General features: G+C 55.4%; 1 protein-coding gene across 1 annotated transcript in view; it reads left to right on the top strand.

Annotated features, from left to right (window-relative positions):
* The window catches only part of PLXNA4 (plexin A4), a 457,211-nt gene that overhangs the window by 395,899 nt on the left and 47,117 nt on the right, over positions 1–14,195 (top strand). The window contains exons 15-20 of the mRNA XM_075558680.1: positions 7,169–7,305; positions 7,785–7,949; positions 9,421–9,514; positions 9,894–10,133; positions 10,838–10,984; positions 11,430–11,664. Of these exons, the coding sequence (XP_075414795.1) occupies positions 7,169–7,305; positions 7,785–7,949; positions 9,421–9,514; positions 9,894–10,133; positions 10,838–10,984; positions 11,430–11,664 (1,018 nt within the window). The remainder of the gene's footprint in view (positions 1–7,168; positions 7,306–7,784; positions 7,950–9,420; positions 9,515–9,893; positions 10,134–10,837; positions 10,985–11,429; positions 11,665–14,195) is intronic.

The raw sequence follows: 14,195 nt of genomic DNA, 5'->3' as shown, positions 1-14,195 counted from the left end.
TAAGGCAACCTAATACCTGCCTTGGGGGAAGGTACAGGGGGGGTTGGGTGTCACAGCAAGAAGAGAGAGCAAAAGGATCATGTCTGCTTCTGTAGAGAGACACAGTCAATCATGTGCTCACTTTCCGGCAGCAACGCTGTTAAGGGGATAGTCTGTAGGAATGATATTTAAAGTAAGATAATGTACTTGGATTTTACCTCTAACTTACCAACGTGGAAGTTTTCCTAGCATGGAATACCAGCTATCCAGATTCCCTCTGTTATAAGTTAGGGAATATTGTCCTGTTCATGTTTCCCTCACTGTTAGTTTCCCACAAGGGTAGACTTTCCTACAGAGCTCTTAGGGGCTCTGGGTGGGAGTGGGGAGGGGGGCAGAAGAGCCTGAGTCTCTTCAGGGTGTGGAGAGCAGGCAGAATTCTGCCTAAACCTAACCCTTAGCCCCTCGTTTCCTTGAGTTCTCTGCCAGACAGCATGGGGAGGGGGGTGCTCTTTGGCTCACCCAGGAACCCAGAGCTGATCTGCAGTCTTGAAACATCTGGGGAAGTCTTGCCCGGGATCCTCTGGGGGCAGGGGCAGATTGGGGACCCCTCCCCTAGAACTCCTCTGGGTGATGAGGCAGGTTGGGGACCTCTCTCCCAAGTGCTGAGGTTAGGGATAAGATTTGGGTCTCACTGCACAAACCTTGATCTGTGGGTTTCTCCAACCCAAACCCTTAAGCCAAGACCAAGAGAGACAGGTCCCCATTGTGGCCTGTCACCAACTGTCCCTGGAGATTCCATGGTGGACAACCTTCTTTCTTACCCTTTCCTTGCCCTCCACCAGGGAGCAAGAAAATACAAATCAATCAACTAAACCCAGTGCCATCGAGTCAATGCCAATGTATAGTGACCCTATAGGACCAGGTAGAACTGCACCTGTGGGCTTCTGGGACTACAACTGTTTTCAGTAGAAAATTTCATCTTTCTCCCGAGCAACAGCTGGTGGAATTGACTACTGATCTTGTGATTAGCACCCCAACTTGTAGTCTATGACCTCACCAGGGCTCCTGCAGGAAGCAAAAACTCCAAAGTCAACTACCATCGAGCCAATTCTGACTTTTAGCAACCTTGTAGGGCAGGTTAGAACTGTCAGCTTCCAAAACTGTAACTCTTTATTGGACTAGAAAGCCAAGGAGAGGCTGGTGGATTCGAACTGTTGACCTTGGGGTTAGCAGCTCAACGTGCCGTTGTTGTTGTTGTTAAGTGCCATCAAGTTGACTCGAACCCATAGTGACCTTATGCACAACAGAAGGAAACACTGCCTGGTCCTGTGCCAGCCTCACAATTGTTCTTATGATCGAGCCCATTGATGCAGCCCAAGTGTCAATCCATCCAGCTCCTTGAGAACCTTCCTCTTTACCACCTGGGGCCCTGCGGGAAATCACAGAACCAACTGCAAACCCACCTGAAGCAGACTTGGTGGATAATTACCAGGTTCTCAAACCTTTAAAATGCATCTTCATAGCATCCTCACCTCGTCCCCAGGATAAGACTTCCCTACCCCCCTGCCCTGGGACCACAACCTACAGCAAAGGGGTTCTGATGATGACTCCCCAGGAAGTCCCCTGCCCCACCCCACCAGGCTGCAGGTGGCCCTTCTACAGCACTGGCTTCCTTTCCACACTGCCCCCACCCCCACCTCCTCACCAAGGGCCTTCCAGGGACCAGCCTCCACAGTATTGCCTGGGCCACCCTGCTTGGCAGACTTGTGTTCCATGCCCCCCGCCCCCGTCTTCCACACACTCACAATTCACACACTCACTCACTAACACACACAGGTACAGATTCTCATATACCTCACAGGTTCTCATAGTCCAATTCCATCCTGTGGGAAAGTCGCCCCTCCCCCCTTAGGGCCACCATTTGGAAAAGTGACCATTTATGGAGTTTCAGAACAGGCATAACAAGACAGTAGGCAGGGGCTTGTATGCACCGGTACACGCGTGTCTGTGCACACGCAGACCCAGGCTCCCTGGGGTCCCGGGAACATGGTCAGGTGGAGGCGGGGCAGGTGACCAGGCTGTATGAAGCCTCTCAGCTGAGCTAGGAGGCTCAGTGTGGCTCTGGAGCCGCCCCAGCCAGGTCACCTGCCCCGCCTCCCCTGACCAGTGTTCCCAGGGCCCCCAGGGCCACAGAGACTAGCTGCCAACTGCCCCCACCCTTGCCCCCCGGGCAGCCTGGAGGCACCTCGGCCTGGGTTCCCATAGGCGGGAGCGCGCCTGCGTCTGGCGCTTGGGTCTGCGTGTGCACGCCACGGGTGTACCGGTGCATACGTGCCCATGCGTGTGCCTGCCGTAAATGTGCAGGCATGCGCACGTGCCCGCCGCGCGCGCGCTCACGTGTGGAAGGCGCGGCCTCTGGGGTCGGAGGGGCGGTCCTCCCATGGGAGCTGGGGGCTGGGGGGTCGTCCAGCAGCGTGGGGCGCCTAGAGGGTTCCAGTCTGGAGCGGCCTTCTTGGATGGACGGAGGGGCTGGGGAGGGGTAATCTTCATTTAAATGCTGATCTCGGCTTCTCACCTGGGACTGGGGAAAGTTTTTCCATTAAAATGCTAATGAAAGAACAAACTGCCACTTTAAATCTCTGGAGCTGGCCGGGTCCTTCCCACCCAGCCCCCAGCCTGACTGCTTGAAGTGGCCAAGGCCCTGGCCCCCCAGCACCTGATTTGGGGTTACACCTCCCTTCTTTGCTTTGCACCTGGATTTCCCCCCACGTGTTGGGCGGCTACCTGCAAGGTCAGCAGTTTGAGACCACCGGCTGCTCCTGGAGAGATGGACAAGGCTTTCTACTCTCTTCAAGAATGACAGTCTCAGAAACCCACTGCATCAGTTCTACTCGGTGCTGGGAGATCAGAAATCATCGTCTGCCGAGACTCCTTGGCAGTGAATTGAGTGACTCACACCCCACTGCTCCTTCCACAAAATTGTAACCAAAACACCAGACTGGTTGACGGAAGCATTTGGCAGCCCTGAGTACAGCAGGACTGGCTCATAGCAAGTGCAGACACAGCCACGTGACTCAGAGGGTCCTGTGATTGGGCAATAATGACAGCGCTGACGGGAGCCCGCTAACCCCCCAGAAGGTCAGCCACTCCACTGACTCACAGTTGTCCTCTAGAACCAGAGCAGGGCTGCCCCTGTGAGTTCCCAAAAATCTTTAAGAGAACGGAAAGCCTCATCTTTCGCTCTTGGAGTGGCCAGTAGGGGTCAAACTTCTGACCTCGCAGAAAGTAGTCCAACTAGTAGTAACCCACTCAGCAGCCAGGGCTCCTGGGAACACAGCCTCTCTCTCGTCTCTTCAAGTCAATTCTGACCTGTAGCAAGCCTATCAGAGTAGAACTGCCCCTTTGGTTTTCTGATTCTGTAAATCTTTATGAGAGTAGAAAGCCTCATCTCACTCCTACAAAGCAGCTGGTGGTTTTTGAATGGCCGATCTTGTGGTTAGCAGCCCAACTTGTAACCCACTATGCCACCAGGCCTCAACAAGTACATTAGCATAGAGTTCCAGACAGATCAATACTTAGAAACTGGGCTTTTGGGGAAAAAATGTTTTTGTGTGCTAAATGCCCCCAAACTCCAAGGCCATGTGACCACGTAGGACAGAGTAGACCTGCCGGGAGAGTCCATCTTCAGCCTGACGGGAGCAGATGCTGTGACACCGTATCCCGTGGAGTGGTTGATGGATTCAAACATAAGTAACCACAGGCCTATTTTTATTAAAAAAATAACTACTTTCGGCTGAAACACAGCACACATTTTTATAGCCAGCCATTTTTATTTCACCTCTCTGCCCCCTTGTGCTCGCCCTTTGCTCTGGCAGTGTTACCTGGTGTGGTTTGAACCCATTCACACACCCCTGGTGACATCACTGTGCATAGCAACCCTTCAGGACAGAGTTCAAGTGCCCCCCAAAGTTTCCAAGGCTGCAAATCTTTATGGAAAGCACACCATCACATCTTCCTCCTGCAGAATGGCTAGTGGGTTCAGACAGCTGGCCTTTCCATTAGCAGCTGTGTTAGTCTGGGTTGACCCGAGAAACAAATCCAGAGACACTCAGATGTATAGAAGAAAGAGTTTTATATAAAAGAGCAATTGCATATTAAGAAATCATCCCAGCCAGCTCAGATCAAGTCCCTAAGTCTGATATTAGCCCATATGTCCAATATCAGTCTATAAATTCCTCTTCAGGCTCATACAACATATGCAATGACGCTGAATGCAGGAAGATCACAGGCCGGTGGGTGGAAAGTCTTGTGGATCCAGTGGCAGTGGAAGCATCTCAGTGCTAGTATGGGTCTCTGTGTGGCTTCTCCAGGTACAGGGCTCTGGCTCCATCAGTGTAGCTCCATGTGACTTGTCAACAGGAATGTGTAGCAGAGAGAGCTTGTCCCACCTCCAGGGAGCTGTTTATCTCCTTTGCACCTCCAAATGAGATCATCAAGCTGCAACCTGGTGGACAGGCTAGGCTCCGCCCCTTCCTGAAGTTGACAGTAGATGATGTAACTGCCACAGCAGCTGCGTGGCTTCACCATTGCGTCATTGGAGCTCTTTAGAATTGATAAGGAGGCTGAACTAATGAAACACACACACACACACACACACACACACACACACGGGCCAGTCAAAAAGCATTGCTACAAACCCACTGAACCTTTTCGGACACAAAAGTATCAAAGCAAGGAGCTCTTATTTCTGGACATGGCCTCCATTCAGGTCTACTTCTGAAGGCAGTGTTTCCATCTCTCCAACGCTTCCCTGAAGAATTCTGTCCCCAAAGGACGCTTTGGGCATCCTTGTGAACTCAACTGGTGTGTTTTAAAATGTGCTTTGAGTTCTGAGGCCACAGAGAGCAGGGCTGGAATGAGGATTGATGGGGTCAGGCTTCCCAAGGCATTCTCTGGGGAAAAGTCCTTGCTACCTCTCAAGAAGGAGCCGGTGCCTAGCTGTAATGGGGGGAAAACTCCCCCACGGCCACAGTTTCCAATTTGATTAAAATTTATTCAGAATCCCGGTAAATAGTCGTCTTAACTTTCAGCGCTAACTCCTCTGCCTTGCCTTTAACCGACCTAGCAGATCCCCTTGGAAGTCATTGATTTGATTGGACTATTATCGCTTTTTAAGGCACCCCCATGAGACCAAGGCCAGTGTATTTCCCTGCGGCCATCCACTGACCACAGAGCCATGTTTAAACATGTTTATGCCAAGTTTGTTTGGCATAAGCCGTGTGTGTGTGTGTGTGTGTGTGTGTGTGTGTGTGTGTGAGAGAGAGAGAGAGAGAGAGAGAGAGAGAGAGAGAGAGAGAGAGCTAAAACTCTAGCCCTCCGGCCATAGACTCTACTCAGATGCACAGCAACCCTATAGGGACCCTATAGGGCAGAGTAGAGCTGCCCCCGTGGGTTTCCTAGACTGTGACGCTCTAAGAAAGTAGAAAGCCTCATCTCTCCCCCATGCAGCAGCAGGCCGATGGTTCCAACCAGCTGACCTTGCCATTCGCAGCCCCAAACATAACCATGACCCTAACAGGGCTGCTCTAACTCCGCTCTGAGTTGAAGCAACTCCATGACACCTAACTACAACCAATCAAAAAGCATCGAGCCACTCGGTGCAATCCTCGGGTGCAGTCTATGCAGTCCTTGGGTGGTTATACCATGCAGGGACTGTGTCGACCATCATTGCAATCCTTTGTTGATCTGTTGTTGTGTTGTTGTTAGGTGCCATAGAGTTGTTCCGATTCATAGAACGCCAGTGACAGAGGAAGACCTTCGACAGGATGGATGGACACAGTGGCTTCATCGATGGGCTTAAACATGGGAACAATTGTGGGGAGGGCACAGGACTGGGCAGTGTTTCTTTCTCCAGTGCCTGGAGGTGGTATGAGTTAGAACTGACTGGACAGCGCCCAACATACAACGGAATGTCCCTGTGCACACCGGGACGAAACACTGCCGGGCCCCGTACCATCCTCAGAACCCTTCCTGTGCTTGAGCCCCTTCCCTATGGCAGCCACAATGTCACGCCATCTCATCGAAGGGCCTCCTCTTTTTCATGGACCTTGTACTTTACCGAGCAGGGTGTCCGCCTCCACGCACTGGCCCCGCCTGATACCGTGTCCCGAGCGAGTCAGGGTCTCACCGTCTTTGAATCTGAGCAGCATTCTGGCTGTACTTCTTCCAGTAAGGATTGATTTGCGCTTCTGGCACTCCATGGTCTATTTAATATTCTTCATCAACACCATGAGGTCAAGGACATCCATTATTGTTTGGTCATTCTTATCCATTGGCTTTACCTAGCTTTTGCCTCCAGAGCGAGTGATTGAAAAGACTATGGCTTGGGTGAGGCACGTCCAAGTCTTTGAAGTGAGCTCTCTCTCTCTATCCACGGCTCTATGACTTTTTAAAATTAACAGCCGCATTTAGTAGATGATGACTCATGGCAGCGCCTCATGTGTTCATGTCGAATGTGCCAATAGGGCTTTCAGTGGCTGTTTTTTTGGGAAGTAGAGCCTTGGGTAGCCTCCTGCTCCAAGCTTTCTGTTAGCATCCAGACCTGTGAACTCTCTGCAACATCTGGGGTCTGCCCTGGATACCCCGCCCCGCCCTTGGCATGTGCAGAGGGCCCACGGTCAAGTGTCAATAGGTGCCTATTGGCGTGATGAGGAAAGCGAAGATGGTCACTTCAGACCACTAAAACCAGAGGATGGTTACATCATGACGCAATGGCCTGATTACATCTTGACATAGCTACCCAATCACACCATGATTTGTCAGATGTCATCATTGCATAACTACTAAACCACTGAGACTCATGCTCCCCCCCCCCATTATCATGTAACCTTCACTGTCACAGCCAGCCTCACTTTCAATCAAGTGGCCAAGCAAGATTTCAAGTCAGAAGGGGCTTCAGAAAGTTCATGGGAAACTCCCACGGTCTTTTCCTTCTGTGTTTGCCATGAATGTTTCAAAGTTCCCTAGAGAGCAAGCCAAAGGATCCCTAGTGGCACACTGGGTCAGGCAGGGGGCTGCTGCCTGCCCGAAGCAGCTGGCTTCTGGGGAGTGGTGTGCTGTCTCCCGCCGGCCCAGAAAGTCTTGTCCCACCCCGCCCGAGGGGGGCTCACACCAGACCTTGCCCATGCAGACGCTGACTCTCTCTGACCTGAAGCCCCGACGGGGGCCCATGTCCGGGGGTACCCAGGTGACCGTCACGGGCAGCAACCTGAACGCTGGCAGCAACGTGGTGGTGATGTTTGGGAACCAGCCATGCCTCTTCCACAGGTAACCCAAAGGAGACCTTTACTACAGCTCCAGGGAGGGGATGGTCAGACAGGCCTGGGGGGGCGGGGCGTCCAGCCTGGAAGTCGCCAGGTGTCCAGGATGCAGCCTTTCCTGGGGCGGGCCCCAGCATGCCTTTGGCCTCCATTGACTTTGGCATGCCCAGGTCGCCCCCTCACCAGACCCCCAGGCTCCCACAGACTCCACGACAGAGCTCCAGCCCTGGTCAAAGGCAGCTGGTGAGCTGGCAGCCTGGAGCAGCCGAGGCTTGGCCCTTGGAGATGTGGAGGAACTCTCTCCGCGCATCGCAGTTCTCCAGAGAGAGGCTTTTCCCAAGGGAATTCCACTGAGGGCCCTGGGCCCTTGGGCCAAGCCTTCTTGGCGCTCCCTGGGGAATCATGCTCCCCTGATACCTCCCACGAACCTGGTAACTCCGGAAGAGAGGCATGGAGCACCCTGACCTGGGCCCTGTCCCTCCCCAGGCGGAGCCCATCCCACATCATCTGCAACACGACCTCCTCAGAGGAGGTGCTGGAGATGGAAGTGACTGTGCAGGTGGACAGGGCCAGGATCCACCATGACCTCTTCTTCCAGTACGTGGAGGACCCCACCATCGTGAGGATGGAGCCTGAGTGGAGCATTGTCAGGTAGGGGCTGCCTCGGGCCCCACGACCCAGAAGCATTCAGGGCCAGTCCTGCTGTGGGGGCCAGTGAACTGGGAGTGTCTCCCAACCCCCATGGTCTTCCTGCTAGGGTACCTTCCCTCCCCAGGAGGACACTGTGAGAAGTCCCAGCCCTGGTGGCCATCTCTGAACCATGAGTCCCCTCCCTGTATCTGAGGGCTGGAGGGGGCATTTGGCGGGGCACCTTGCCTAGGCTTGGAGATGTGGTGTCAGGACGAGTGGCTGTAGAGTGTGTACTGCCTGCAGGGTCCATGGTGACATACCAGGGGTCCCTAGGGTTGGCAGCAAGCATTCTGTGGCAGCCAGCCCCACCACTCCACAGCCCAGGGATGGTGGGCATCCAAGGTGGCACCTGCTGACTCTCTCATGGGCAGCTGAGAGGATTGAGTGAGACCTCCCCACACCTGGGTCTGGCTGCCCCCATCCCTGTCCCCTCTGACCATTCAGAGAAGCCTGCCCATGGTGGCGGCCAGGGAAGGTCACGGGCCAAGAAGACAAGGTTCGCGGCATGGATGGACTAGGAGATCAGCATAGGGTTCGGCACAAGGCTGCCCCCAGAGCATTGCCTGGGTGGAGGGATGTCCCCAAGTGTCCCCAGAATCCCCAGTGTACGTGCATCTGCGTGCCCGCGGGTGTGTGCATGTGTGCGCGTGTGTGCATGTGCACGTCGGTGTGCAGGCATGTGTGGGTGTGCATGGGGGAGTGGCTGTGGTATAAAGACAGGCAGATGGGTAGTGAATGGGGGCGGGATGAAGATGGGCTCAAGACTTCTTGAGAGTCTTAGGTCCATGGCTGAGAGCAGGCTCTTCTTGCTGACGCCCTGTGAGGGTGCTAATGGCTAAGGCCATTCCTCATGCTCCTTGGTGTGGCTCTCGAGGAAGATGTAACCCAGGGTCCCCCCTCGCACCCCTAAAGCCAGCTGTTGGCTGCCCTCCATGCAGGGGAATGGTGCTGGCTTTGTTGAATGGCCCCACATGATCATCTCCAACCTCTCCCGCTCAGAGACACCACATCTGGCTCCCTGCTAGGGGCCCCTGCGGCCGCAGGACTCTCTGCCTTCTCCAAGTCCCCAGAGAATCCTTTGGGGTGTGTCTGCCCTGCTCTTCTAAGGGAGGGGACCCTATCCCCCTACCCCATGGTGACCATTGGGTACAGGTTGGGTGACAGAAGGCCCCTGAACCTCCAAGGGACTGTGGAGAAGAGGTGGCTGGGGAGACCCATTGCGCTGTATGGAGATGGCCTCCCCAGGGTCCAGCTGGACTGCCTTGGCCATGGCTGCCTCCCTGACCACAGAGAACCATTGTACTTTCTACGAGCATCCCTGTCAAGTAGCACCTCGGCCTCGAGGTCCTGTTCCCACCATGGTCATCGGCAACAGCATCAGTGTCCTGCTTGTCCTACTGTGAGTCTCACATCTCCTTTTCTTCCCGACCAGTGGGAACACACCTATCTCCGTGTGGGGCACCAACCTGAACCTCATCCAGAACCCTCAGATCAGAGCCAAGCATGGTGGGAAGGAGCACACCAACGTGAGTGTCTGGGGCCGCCTGTCCCCCACCAGGTGCTTCTCCAGGGATGTGGCTTCCGGAGGCCATGTTGGATGGGGCTTCCCATGCACTGACCGCCCCATGCAGACCCAACTCAGGCATTTGCACACCTCAGGGAGCAATCGCTTCTGGGGTTCCCCTCACCCTTTGACCCGCTCCTGCTCTCTGGCTTGGACAATGCCCTTGTCACCCCACCCGGAGTCGGAGGTCACACAGAGCTGCTGTCCTGAGGGCCAGGTTGTGCGGTCCTGGGTCCTCTGTGTTCCCATGCTGACCATGTGAGATGTTGACCACGCCGGGAAATAGGTGCCCACGAGGCATGCGAACCTGCCGCCGAGTCTCACACCCGCCCTTCCCGTAGATCTGTGAGGTCCTGAACGACACAGAGATGACCTGCCAGGCCCCAGCCCTCTCTCTGGGGCCTGAGTACCAGTCCGATCTGACGGAGAGGCCGGAGGAGTTTGGCTTCATCCTGGACAATGTCCAGTCCCTACTCTCCCTCAACAAGACCAACTTCACCTACTACCCCAACCCGGTGTTCGAAGCCTTCGGGCCCTCTGGGATCCTAGAACTCAAGCCCGGGACCCCCATCATCCTCAAGGTAGGCTGGGCCCGGAGTGGGTAGAGCTTGCTCCAGGGGAGGGGACTCTCCTGCTGAGACTAGGGCTGGTCAGAAGGTGACAGACCAGACTGAGTGAGGCAATGAGGAAGGAGGGCTCTTCAGATGCTGTGCTCAGGGCAGCTAGAGGTGCCCTGGCTTGTGGAGCCTCAGTTTGGGGCATCCTGGAGTCCAGGAATAGGGGGTGGTCACAAGCTCACAGTGTCCACCTCTGCAGCCCAGGCCAACACAGAACGAGTCACTGCAAATTCTCTCACTAATCCCTGAAGCAAGGGATTGTGAGGCAGGTTCCCTGGTGGTGCAGAGAGTTAAGTGTCAGGAGAAAGATGAGGCTGTCTGCCTCCGTCAAGATGTGCAGCTTAGGAAATCCGAGGGGCTGTCCTGCTCTGCCCTCCAGGGTCACCTTGGGTCAGAATGGCTCACGGCAGAGGATCTGGGGTTTTAACAGTGAGGAACTCCAGGTCCATGTGTGGGGAAGGATTCGGAGGTTACAGTGGGATCACTGGGACAGAGTGCCCGGATTCGTTACTGGCTGCTGACTGCAAGGAAGGCACAGGGTAGGAGACAGGCCACGGCTTTTCAGGACCCATCACCAGCAGTTGGCGACCTCGGGGTGGAGGGAGTGAGCTCAACTGGTGGCTGGGGTGCTGAGTCAGGCTGGGCTGGGGGCTCTCCCATCCATGCAGGGCAAGAACTTGATACCTCCGGTGGCCGGGGGCAACGTGAAGCTCAACTACACGGTGCTGGTCGGGGAGAAGCCATGCCCGGTGACCGTATCCGATGTCCAGCTGCTCTGCGAATCCTCCAACCTCATTGGGCGCCACAAGGTCATGGTGAGGCAGCCAGCTGGCTCACCGGGATCTGCAGGGTGGGGATGTGGATGACTCCTTAGGCTGCTCCTAGCTCCTCATCCCCCATCCCAGTCGTCCCCCCATAATCGCTCAGCATCTCCCTCCTGTGCCCACCTGCTCTCTACGCTGGTTGTTCTTACAGTCAGGCAGCGCTGGCGACCTGGGCTGATGAGCAGCATCTTGGGCAGGAGGGCCCACCCAGCGGGCTTTGGGGGCCTATGGAGGCCCAGGTCTCAGCCTCTGTGCTTGGGGATGTGCCACTGTTGGGGGCCAGTCCCAGGTGTCACAGCTTCAGCCCCGGCCTGAGCCATTTGTAAGCGAGGGAGCAGGAGGGCTCCTGGGCGCACAGGTGCCCCTGCACCCACCCTGAGTCTGCTTGCACACTGCCTGCACGTCGTCACCCCGCCCCTCCGCCGTGTGCCCCCAGGCCCGCGTCGGCGGCATGGAGTTCTCCCCAGGCATGGTGTACATCGCGCCCGACAGCCCGCTCAGCCTGCCCGCCATCGTCAGCATCGCCGTGGCCGGCGGCCTGCTGCTGGTCTTCATCGTGGCCGTGCTGATCGCCTACAAGCGCAAGTCTCGCGAGAGCGACCTGACGCTGAAGCGGCTGCAGATGCAGATGGACAACCTGGAGTCTCGCGTGGCCCTAGAGTGCAAGGAAGGTGTGCGCTTGCGTGCACGAGGCTGTGGGCGAGCATGAGGGGAATGTGAGGGTATTCAGGTGTGGGTGTGAGTATGCGTGATGCAGTAGCATAGGGGTGTCGTGTGCGGGTTCAAGTGTGTGACTGTGGTAGAGTTGTGGGTGTTATGATGTGTGACTGAATTTGAGGCTGTGTGTGAATGACGGATTATGTAAGTGTCGGTGTGAGTTAGTGTGTGAATGTGTGAGTAGGTGTGGATGATAGAGGATGTGGGTGTGTAAGAGTGCCTGTGGGGTGTGTGTGTGAATGTACGAGCGTGTAAGCGTGGGTGTGAGATTGTGTGAGTAGGTGTGGATGACAGATGTGGGTATAAGAGTGCCTGTGGGTGTCAGGGTGTGTGTGAATGTGCATGTGTGTGGATGTGAGATCGTGTGAGTAGGTGTACATAGGTGTGGGTGAGTGTGAGTGCCTGTTGGTGTCCGTGTGGGTGTGTGAATGTGCACGAGCATGTAAGTGCGGTGTGAGGTCATGCAGGTATGTGTGGTAGAGGATGTGGGTGTGAGTGAGAATGTGTGAGTGTGTGGGCTGTGAGTGTGGGTTTGAGAACGTGCTCACGTGCCTGAGTATGGGGGTGTGTCTGCGCATGTAAATGTGAGGATGAGCATGAGTGGATGTGTGTTATGAATATGGGTAGGTATGAGTGAGAACTTGGGAATGGTGTGTGTGTGTGTGTGTGTGTGTGTGTGTGTGTGTGTGTGTGTGTGTGTCACAGGCCCGCAGGCTGCCGGCACAGGAGGGGCTGTGCTGTGTGTTCTGTCCCGGGTGCGCTAACTCTAGTCAGAGTCCTCCTGCCCTTGACCCAGCATGCTCCCCAGCTGCTCAGACTACTCTCCCCGCAGGCGCCCTCTGCCTTACCCCCTGGGTGACCGCACTCCCCTGCTACCCCCAGGCTTAGCATCCTGACTGGGGGGCCATGGAGACACTCCTTCTTCCTGAGAAAGGGGGTGAGCTTCAGAAGGAAGCCCCAAGCTGGTGCTTTAGAATTCCCAACGACCACAAAGCGCAGTGTCTGCCCCGCATCTGCGAAGGATAGGAGGAGCCTGGGGGTCAGTCGCCCGGGGCCCCATCCAGTCCAGCCCCTGGAAGCGGACCGCGGGCTAGGGCGGAGTGGATCTGTCAGTGCCACTTTGCCTCCCTCCGCTGTCAACCTAGCATCTGCCTTGAGGGACTGTTAATGACGGCCTTTTATTATATTTACGCTTCTTAATTTTTCCTTCGCAGTGTACTCTTCCCTCTAATTGAGTGTAGCGATTAGAATCTCCTTTCTGTGCAGCAGGTGCGCCGCATTGAATGTTGGAGGCACTTGGTGGCTTCCCGGAGGAACACTGTGCATACAGGAAGCCAGCTGCCCTCTCCTCCCGCCAAGCTCCGGCTGGGGGTGGGCATGGGAGCACAGAGGTCCTCAGGAGGTCCTCAGGATGTCCTCAGGGGGGGCGGGGGCGGGCCGGGGCGGCTGGGAGGGAGGGCCTGGCATGGACCTGAAGGCTCACAGAGCAGGATGGGGTGGTGGTGGGCAGCCTGGGATGGGGTGGACGGGGCCAAGGTGCAGTATGTGAGGGATGGGGCAAGTCAAGTGGCTTCTAGGGGACCTTGTGCCTGGCCTGGAGGGCGTCCAACAGGGCTGAGAGGCAGAGAGGGGCCTGCATCAGCCTGACATAAAATAGCCACACACTGGTGTATGTGCACACTTACACACAGACAAGCTCTTGTGCTTACTCACTCCTGCTTGTACCCTCACAGACACATTGCCCAAAGCACCACTCACATGTGTACATTCACACTCACAGGTGCTCACACACACACCCATTCTCACACATGCGCACACATGTATTCATGCATCCATGCACACGTGTGTGTATACATTTATGCACCCACTGAACCACATACACACACAGACATGGGCATACATCTATATGCACACTCATATACATACTCACACATTCATATGTCTGTGTATACACACATACACAAGCATTCACACACATATATAATACTGGTGTACACAGATTCATACTCAATACATGCTCACCTGTGTGCATGTACATTTATAGTCATATGCATAGTTGTACACACATACATATACACATGTGCACATTATACAAATGCTCGCACAGTCATACACACACACACACACGGGGCTGCAATAACTGCTCTGTCCACCCCCTGTCCACCCCCTTGGGCACCTGCTAATTCCAAATGGGCCCGGTGGCATCTGGAGCTCCTGTTCCTCGAGAGCCCTAAGCTAATGCTACAGGCAGACCCCCCATATGCAAATGTTCCCCGGGACTTTGGGGACAGTCCACACCTGAAAGGCTTGCAGACCCTTTTGCACACATGTTCACACTTTGGTGTGGGTGCTGCCACGCCTGGGTACAGCAGGTGTGCCCACCTGGGGCCTCATGCCAGCTCCCAGGGCAGAGGGGAGGTGTGCAGGGACCATAGAACTGTGGGGACTGTCTAGCCCCTGTCACCAATGCAAGAGCTCCTCCCCT

The sequence above is a fragment of the Tenrec ecaudatus genome, chromosome 9, assembly GCF_050624435.1.
Source record: "Tenrec ecaudatus isolate mTenEca1 chromosome 9, mTenEca1.hap1, whole genome shotgun sequence".
Lineage (NCBI taxonomy): Eukaryota > Metazoa > Chordata > Mammalia > Afrosoricida > Tenrecidae > Tenrec > Tenrec ecaudatus.
The sequence above is the reverse complement of the archived record's forward strand: the minus strand, read 5'-3'. Positions and strand labels throughout refer to the sequence as shown.